The sequence below is a fragment of the Haplochromis burtoni genome, unplaced genomic scaffold (genome assembly GCF_018398535.1).
Source record: "Haplochromis burtoni strain Fernald_Lab_line unplaced genomic scaffold, NCSU_Asbu1 Contig_41, whole genome shotgun sequence".
In the NCBI taxonomy this organism is placed as follows: Eukaryota; Metazoa; Chordata; class Actinopteri; order Cichliformes; family Cichlidae; genus Haplochromis; species Haplochromis burtoni.
This window is the reverse complement of record NW_024582402.1, coordinates 2,844,697-2,854,542: the sequence shown is the minus strand read 5'-3', so window position 1 is coordinate 2,854,542 and position 9,846 is coordinate 2,844,697. Positions and strand designations below refer to the sequence as shown.

General features: G+C 42.8%; 1 protein-coding gene across 1 annotated transcript in view; it reads right to left on the bottom strand.

The window, feature by feature from the left end:
- The window catches only part of map6d1 (MAP6 domain containing 1), an 8,287-nt gene extending 2,493 nt beyond the window's left edge, over nt 1–5,794 (bottom strand). The window contains exons 1-2 of the mRNA XM_005920423.3: nt 4,640–5,794; nt 3,639–3,966 (exon numbers count right to left, since the gene is read on the bottom strand). Coding sequence (XP_005920485.1) covers nt 3,639–3,966; nt 4,640–5,190 — 879 coding nt within the window. The 5' untranslated portion in view covers nt 5,191–5,794. The remainder of the gene's footprint in view (nt 1–3,638; nt 3,967–4,639) is intronic.
- Between the last annotated feature and the right edge of the window lie 4,052 nt (nt 5,795–9,846).

Below are 9,846 nucleotides of genomic sequence, written 5' to 3'. Positions count from 1 at the left end.
CACACACACACACACACACACACACACACACACACACACACACACACACACACACACACACACACACACACACACACACACTGTCTTCTCTGCTCTGTGCAGCAGCCAGGTCTGCCTCTCTCCTAAATTAGATTGGTGCCAAACGAGACTGCAACCCAATGCAACATTGCACTTTAACAGATAATCCATCACACACTGCTCCCCTCCCCCCACATCTCCATCACTTATCTATCACACAGTGCATCATCCCCCACCCCCCGGTCTGAGTCTCTTCCCCCTCATTCCTTTTTTTGCCTTTCCCCTGGTTTTAGTACAATCCTCACTTCTCTATATAAACAGTGCCAAGTTGGCACCGGACACTTCCTCTGTAGTCCTGGGCAGCGTGGGAACGAGGATGACGTCCAAGTGAAAGAATAGGGGGAGACAGCTTGGCAAAAATGAAGGAGGAAAGAGAAAAATAACACATGTAGAACTGTAGAAACTTAGGGCTGACTTATGGGGGCGAAGCAGGGAAATGAATGGGGTAACGCTGACTGATCAGAAAACCATCTACAACTCCGACACACAACAACTTCAGATCGCTTTCCGAGCCTGTTAGAGGAGGAGGTGGAAAAATCAGATTCCAATGCAGGGATTTGCCATCCCCCCCTGCCAAATGAGTAAATGGAGGTAACCGGAAATTTTAGGTTAGATTTTCCCAGCAGGCCATTTAATCTGCTTCATGCATTTTAAAGCCATTGACTCGACTGTGCATCTCTCTTCCTGCCATAGAAGAATGCAGCACTCTTAATACACTGTAGTCGCAAGTTATGAAGGGTTGCCAATGACCTGCAAGGGAGAGAAATCTCAGGAGGCTGCTCGCTGCCTGTGAGCTAAATGTGAAATAACCAAGGATTTGTCACAAGCGCTCCTGCCGTGGTTTTCACTCTGCGCACTGGTGGTTTTGTCTTGCTTATCCCTGACACACACTGCAGATTATACAAGCCATCCTCACAAATCTGTTTGCCTTGCGATGCAGTTGCCAGAAATGATTGCTTCCACAAACACACACACATACACACGCTGCTGCAAACTAACGGGGTGTCAGGTTTAACTGAGGTTCATTCTCTCACCTCGATGCCTCCTCTCCCTGGGATGCGTTAAATTGGGTTTGCAAGTTCAGTGAGTTCAAGATGAACGCAGCGCTCTCGTCTTTAAAAAAAGAAAAAAGCATTGCTGTTTTGTTTTTTTACGTCATGAAATCTGAGCCAGCTTTTGTCTTTTGAGACGGATTTGATCTGTTATAGGTGAGGGGAGGGGGCACAAACTGATTTAAACAGTAATGAGAGTTTTATGGCTGCCCACCTTCTTTTTCATCTGGAGCAGATTACCATCAAGTTAACCGTTACATCTTTTAATGAGCTGCCGGTCTGCCTGCTGAATGAAGATGGTTGATGGTAATGCTGATCATAAAACACCAGATATGGACAAATACCAGCTGAATACTATGACCCAGTATAATGTGTACTGGAGTGGGATGTGTAATGCTTGGTCAGACACCTCTGCAGGGGGTTAGTGAGTCAATAAATGAGTCGGCAAATGAGTGGGCCATCGGTAACCGGGGTGGATTATCTAATGCCGCCAGGCTGGGCTTGTGTCACACTGACAGATTGTGGTATGCCAGACAAAGTGCACGCAATGCTGAAAGACGGCACAATAAGAATGTACAGGAAATATCTACTGCACTCTTTCTGAAGCTTGGCCCACTGGCAGCAGCACATCTCTTCTTAATGTGCCCTGAACTCTCACTCCAACTGGGCCAGTGTTATTATTAGAGTCTGTGTCCTGCCATTAACATCCCATCCCTTCAACCTCCATTAGCATCACACAGAAAAACCGAGGTATGCTGCAGCTTAACGGACCAAGCTTTGTTCAGAAAGTGATGCAAATAACTGCAAAGTCGTATCGTTCTGCTCTCGTGCACGAATTGTTTTTTTTTTAACCGAGTCTCTCAAACAGTTGCTAAAGTGAGAGCCACGTGTTCGTTTCACCAGAAGAGCACGTGTGCCAGATCTCCCTGAAAACCAGTCGGCTTAAGATGTTACTGAGGCAGCTGTTGTAACACAGATGAAGATCTGACCGGGTCCAGCCCACAGCTGCCCAGATCTCCAGTGGCAGATGGCACTGAGTGTTGAGGGCGGAGGAGAAGGATGGCACTAAACTTCTGGAGATTCCCCAAAAACTGTCTCCCTAAGTATCAGCTGACAGCTGACCTGAGAGAGCATGCAGGCAGCAGACTCAATACTTTTATGTCAGATATGCACCAGTTTTATTATAGTTATTATTATTTTTAGAGAAACTAATGAAGAAGTATGATACTTTAGAAATTATATAATGGAAGCATAGTGCTGCCTGTAACACATGCAGTAGAGTAGCATCACAGAATAAGTCTTGAACCACACCACTTAACCTTAGAATTCAGGTGTTTTCAGTCACATGGCCGCACCTGTGCACCTCGGCACACATTTGGGCTTCGCAGACATTTGTGAAAGAATGTCTCGTTCTAAAGAGCACACTGAATTTGAGCATGGTGGAGTAATAGGACACCACCGCTGCAACAAATCAGTACTTCTCTACTAGATATTCCACCATCAGGTGTGAGTGATATTGTTGCAAAGTGGACGCATTTAGCAACCACAGCAACCCAGAGACAAAGTTTCAGATCGTGTGAAGTGCATATAGGGCTGCTGACTCAACAGCTGCAGAGCTCCAAACCTTCTCTTGCATTAACATCGGCACAAAAAACTGCACACTGGGAAATTCATGGCATTGGTTTTCAAGGATAAACAGCTCCTGTATGTGTAATGTGTAGTAACCCCAGTACTTTTGTTCATATACTATGTAGGACCCAAAAAGTTTAATATTCAGTGTAACTCAAACATACTTTCTATACATAGCAATATAGAATATCAGTTAACAAATAAATATCAAATTTTCTCCCTAAAAATCTGCATTGTGCAGGCCTTATATGACCCTTGCTGAGCGTCACCTTATTATTTAGCTGTGAGTTATTCTGTATGGTTGTTGCTCAGGCAAAGCCCTATAAATCTGCAATCTGAGAGCATATGATTATACTTGTATGTATATAATGTATATGATATCACTGGAGTTCCATTGGCTATCTAAAGAAGCATTGTGCTCTGTCATAAAGAGAAATAACCTCTTTTAATAACAGCAAAGTTTAAAGGATCACACGTTTCATTGCAGCTATGATCAGCACTGATTTCTAGACAGATGTCAGTCAGTTAGCTGACTGAAAGGGACTGCAGTTCAGAGAATTACACATGTAATTTGTTGTCCTCATCAACCCAGTTTTATTCAGGCCACAGTAGAGAGTGTAGCACCAGCACTGTTACCTAACACGGTACATGGCCTGTTTTAAACAGCTGGGTCACTTTGAGCCTCTCGGGGACAGAATGCTGTATCACTTTTCTGTGATGCCCCAACAGCAACAGGCCGCCGGGGAGATGAGTGACGATGACTTTCAGGATGAGCGAGCCTGGATTTAAATGTGCAGCTCTAACAATGAACTGTGTGTGGTTTTCTTTAAACTTTTGACATAAAACATGGCTCCTTGAACTCAATGATTATGCGCCTACCTCTCCTTTGATTGTTCCACTGAGCTCAGTCCTCTCAGGCAGGATGCTCTGCTGGAGGCTGGATGGACTCTGCAATCTGTAGGCTTGAAGGGCAGTGGGGGCAGGCTGGGGGACAGCGGCAGGTTGGATGTTGGAGGCAGCGGATGGGATCACGTGTTCGCCTTGATGCAGACCCATGGACCTGCCGACCTCCCCCCTGTAGGCAGCCTGGTAGCTGGTTTCACGTGGGACGTGAGTGGCTTCTGTCCCAGGGCTGGAGTACTGAGCTGGAGGGGGTTTCCTCGCACTTTTGGCCGGTCGCACCCCCGCCCAAGGCCTGTACTCTTGCCTGGAAGTAGAGAAGTGTATGAGTAGAGTGACAAAGCTGGAGGGGGACGTCTGGAGCATGAAGTAATAACAAAGACTAAATTAATGGAGAAATTAGACAAAATAATGTGCTAGTAATCTTGGATTGGGCTTAATATATTCCATTCTTTAACAGCTGATGCAGCAAACTGCAGAATAAGAGTCCTGATGAAACATGTGGGCGTTTATCAGTATCTTGGCTGTAATGTATGAATTCAATTCCCAAAGTGTATATACTAACTCTGCCTCGGGGTCTAAATGAACCAGAGGTCATGAAAAGTATCTGAGAGGGTTATATGTTTGTTTTTTCATCTTTGAAATGTATTCACATGAATCAACCTTTTAAAAAAATCCCATTTTAAAGGATTAAAAGCTAGAAAAGGTTGAAAAACACAGACCTCCACATACAGGGGATACAGTGCCAGCACAAATCCTACACCATACTTGCGCTGTACCATATACGAATATGAAACGTGTGAGAGAATTATTTAATGAGCCCTCGTCTCCACGCATGCTTGTTGGCTCGACCTTGGAAGTCGCTGAACTAGTAATAAATGAAAGTCTAATTAAGCATCAAAGCAGGCATGAGCACATCAGCGGCACACCCGCTGTGAACAGCGCTCGGTGCTGAAACAAGGTGAGAGAGGATCTCAGACCTGTAGGAGCTGGTTTTGCTCTCCTCCATCACCTGCTGCTCCCCCCATCTCTGCCCCTTGCCCCTCTCCTCTCTCCCCCCCCGGCTCTCCCCAGGCTGACCCTGGACGTGGTAAGTATTCACCGGGCTGTCCGACACACAGTCTGCCCTGCTCCCCTCGTTATTAATCCACGGGAAATTCTCCTTCCTGGGGATGGGCCATGGTTTGAAATCCTGCTTGTACTGCGTAACACTGGGGAAAGGTACTCCCGGGGGGTGGTAGTCTTCCCGGGGCTTGTAGCTGGGCTCCTTCCGTGACCTGAAAGATCCTCGGGTCCCAGTGCCATCCGCGGGCGCATGAGGGGAGCCTTTGGCACGCGTGTCCGGAGTTGGTGTGTAGTTATTGCCGGGTGCGCGCTCCGAAGCGGATACCTGCTTGGTGACGGACCGCACCTCCTGCTCGGCGATGTCCGAGTAGTTCTGGATGGTGAGCGGGACGGAGAGGTCCGATTTGTCGAACTGATTCCAGAAACGAGCCAGGCAGCAGACTCTGCTGATGCACGGCCAAGCCATACTCCCTCTAACTGCCGGAGAGGAGAACAGAAGAAGAAAGGGGGAGAAAAAGAAACAAAAAGACCTGAAAAAGAAGAGAAAAGCGATCAGAGGTTACATTCAGAGTGTCGCCCTCCCTCTTCGCTCGTTTCTGTAAAGCTAAGAGTGTATAGCGTCCAGGAGTCCATGTCACCCAGCAGAGGAGTGCCAACAGAGATGAACAGGTCTGTCGGGGACCGTCATTGAATATTCCTCTCACGTGGTCTGTGATAGTGCCTCCACTATGCAGAGGAATCTGTGGCAAATTATTCTCCGCATCTCCACAAGACGGATCCCGGCGTCTGCGCGGGTCTGACTGGACTGGACATGGTTATCTGTCTCCACTTCCTCACACGACTCCACTTCTCCAGCGAAAAGCTCTAGAAATGGCTGTTTTGCGGCTTCTCCCGCTGCAAATCACTAAAATAATCGTACCTTGTTCACAGTGAGGTTACATAATGATGCAGCTTCGGTGTACGCTGCTCCACAGTAAGACTACACTGTTTACAATGATTTCTTGATGTTGTTATTTTAAGTCACGCATACACGAGTCCAACGAGCCCAGCTGGGAAATGTGAGGATGAGTGGATGGACTATTTTTTCAGATGTTTCTCAAAATGTCTCACAGTAAGTTCAGTTTAACCATGTGTTGCGTCAACCAGATTCATAACCACTGAAGGGGAACTAATCAAGTCACTAAATAAGACTTTCAAATGCATTTAAAGTGCACATAAAACAGCATTTACTTTTCTTTGCTGCCTGCAGACATTATAATGTAATATAAAGGAGACAAACGGGCCACAGAAGACAGTAGTAACATCAGTAACATCACATTCCTGGTAAAAAAAACAAAAATATTAATGACGGTTGAGGTTTCAGGGTCCTGTGGAGACCCCTCTGTTCACAGCTACACAAGGACTCCGTAACATTAACAATGCCTGCGTGTACATTCTGGACTGGGTCATATAAATGGGACACACAAGTTAAAGTGATAATGACATGACTCTGTTGGCAATTACATATAATTGCAGGAGAACAAGGTGTAGTTCAATCAATCAATCAATCAATCAACCTAACAATTTAAACATGTAACAGAATTTTCTGATCACAAAGTTTTCCTGTTCATTAAATCAATAAAATTACATAAGTTGACTGAGTTAACACGTCTCCAGTAAAATAACATGAAAAAATTCACAACTATACAGCACTTATTTAATATATAATATTATTAAATACCTTTTATTCTAATTTGTAAATACATATTAAAAATGAATACAATGAGTAAAAATAAACTGTAAAGTAATAGGTTGTGTAATTTTACATATTTGTTTGTTCATTAACTGACATGTTGCAAATTGAAGTACTGTATCAGTGTATTAATGCGGTATTACAGAAATACTATTTTAACAAGTATAACTCTGCAAAGGCTCATATCCATTAAATATACGATTTTATGTGAAAACATATCCTAACAATCAAAGTTCAGGTGATACCATTTGTAACGGGACACTGTAAATGCAATAACATTTTCTGGGAATCCATTAAATTTAAATGAGTGATCCTTTTAAGGTAAAGATAATAGTAAAGATATCAGAAATGTTTCTATAAAGTTACACCTAAAAATGTAAAAAGTATTTTTTTTATCATCACAAACCAATATTAAATTATAAATTATAAACCCAATTACTAGTTTTGCAATAGTATTAGCACTTTTTTTGGTTGATATATCATTTTATTACATATGGATTAAATTTCCAAAATGTTTTAGATAGAATTACATAATAAAACCTGACTAATAACAGTATACTTTTCTGTAAGTTTAAGTGTTTTACACACTTTTTATTTAACATAAAGCATACAAAAATTCACAGGATCTCTTGTAAATTAAAGCTACAAAACTATATTTTAAATAAATGTTTCTGCATTTTAGAATATGGTAAATTTGTAGTATTTAACAGTCTTGTTCAGTATGTTTAATATAATATATTATATATGTTATAATATATAATATAATACATATGGGACCACTATGGCTTTATGGTGAAATGATGTAGGCAGGAGCAGGTGTACATTTAACCAGAGTGGGTTCTGTTCCACTCATGCAGCACCCTTCATCTTAGTGGGCAGCATACTACATGTGCCTTTTCCACAGTCAGCCTGGATTGCAGGTTAGTACATTAGTATGTGGCACTTAGAAAATGTGAGCCCACACAAATTTGTAATATTTTTGTGGGCTCACAGTTGACTGTTTCTGACCATTTGGCTGGAGCACTATTAACATTTAGCGCTAAAGCAAGAATTTATGTAATTTCCTCCTAAAGTCAAGTGCAAGTTGCACCATTAGCCTTATTACAGAGCTGCCTGAAGCTGATGGTGTCCACAATACATATAAGACTGGTGTTAATAATCCCATGGATTGTTTCAAATGATCAGTTTGGCTTTTTCACTATGAGAAAAAAATGTCACTACACCCTTAATATGATGACTGTCTTTTATTTAAAAAAGAAAGAAAGAATTGCATTAATATAAAATAACTGCATTTGAAGTTATATTAGACGTTCAGAGACTGTGAGGGTTTACTCTGTTCATTTATGAATATTTGTCCATAATGGCAAAGTGGCAATAACAGTGAAAATCCTTTTCGATACTTCAGGGCTCGGCAACTCTAGGCACGCGCGCCACAGTTGGCACGCGAAGGGTTAACTGATGGCACGACCATAGCTGGACTCGCCATCCTGGGCATTTGCTCGGTGGCCCGGTGACTTTTTTTCTTTTCTTTGTAACGGTATAAACAATGAAAGGTGGTGGATTGGCCAGATGTTGGTCGGTGTGTAAAAATAACTCAGTTGTTTGGTGGTGGCTATGGCGGTGCTTCCTCAGATTCAGTAAAATTAGCAAGTAGTGGAGGACAGCAGGTGGATGAGAGAAAGGGGAGGCAGGAGGAGGAGAGCCCTGAGGCGGCCGCCGGTCCGAGTGTCAGGTGAACTGCTCTTCAGGTAAGAAGTTATGACCTGCAGTCTATCTGGGTCAGATATAAACCAAGTTTAGGTACTGCGGTCAAGTGTTTAACTGGAGTTTATTTTCGTTGTGCTGACTTTTTACAGTCAGTTACAACAACTCGTACTGCTACTAGCTAGCATGACGGAGTTTCTATACAGCTGGGTGGGTGCTGTGATGTTACTGATGTTGAACTTTATTTAATTCACAAGGTTAGTTAGTAGAGTTGCCAACCATCCCGTAAAAAGACGGAATCGTCCCGCATTCAGAGAAAATATTAGGCGTTTGGTGTTGAAAAGGGACAGTTTGTCCCGGACTTCAGCTAGAATAGAAAAAGACACAAAGCTGGATTTATTCTGTCTTTAAGCTGCACAGCTGCCTCTTCTCCTCTCATTCTCCCCCTCTCTCTCCTGTTTCTTCTTCAATCATGAACCTGATCAATGATCAGCTGATCGGCTTTTCTCTCTTGTTTGTTTATCACCCACTTTGCGCCAGAAAGAGGAAACCAGCGGATGTCACGTTAAACAACAGCAGCACGTTTAAGCTTGATCAGCTGTTGTTAGAATGTATTTAATATTAATTTCTAGTATCAGCTGATGTTTGCTGGAGCCACAGCTGTAAAAGCTGCTGTCATGATATCGGTTTGGTTATCTGGTGAGAGGGAAACATGAAGATGAAACCAGGAGATGTCCTTACTGAATCATCAGAGCTGAACAGGTGATGGAGAAACAGGTTTACCTTTAAGGTGACATGAATGAGTTGAAGGGAAGTTATGAACTGTTTCTGAGAGACAAATAACACCAGGATCCTTTTCTAAGTAGCTGACAGCTGGTAACTGTGCAGGGGCGGGTCTAGCAAAGTGTTGCCAGGGGCCCAGGTAGGGCATTAACAGGGAGAGGTGGGCACAAAGAAATACTTTCTTATTCTCATTTAAAATGTCTAGCTGTTATTAAATAATTATCTGAAGCTTACAACCAAAGGTTTTATCTGACGTAAAATGTATAGAAATCATACATATAACATCGAAGCAGCTGGAATCCATAGCTGTGCGTGTTCATGGAGCTTGCATTGTCACCTGCTGGACATCAATACCTGACAAGTTTAACTGTCTTCAGAACATTGCAGAGGCCTTATTGACAGTATTTGGCTCTACATATCTGTGTGAGCAGGTTTTCTCTCACATGAGTGTCCTCAGGTAGCCGTCTGAATGCTGGACACTTGGAGATCTGTGTCTCTGAGTGGGAGACCAGAGACCAGAGTGTATTAACAAACATGCCATATTGGCCCAGTTTATTTTTCTTATCATTGTTGTGAGGAGACCATAAATAGCATTTGCATTTTCTGTTGTACAGTTCATTTGCTGTTATGGAGTTCTTGTTATGGATAAAAAGTGTCTTTTTTTTGTTTCAAAATAGCTGATAACTATTCGCTGATAGCTGCCGACATCTGCGAACAAATATAATTCTTTAAAGTGGTTCTATGTAGTGTGTAACCGTTGATACAGAGCGTTATTAAATTTATTGCTAATGCAATCATATGGCACACTGACTTCTGAGGAAATTTTAAATGGCACTCCTCATCAGAAAGGTTGCCGACCCCCTGTTCTAGTATCTACGGGACTACAGTTGTTTAGAGTTTAGT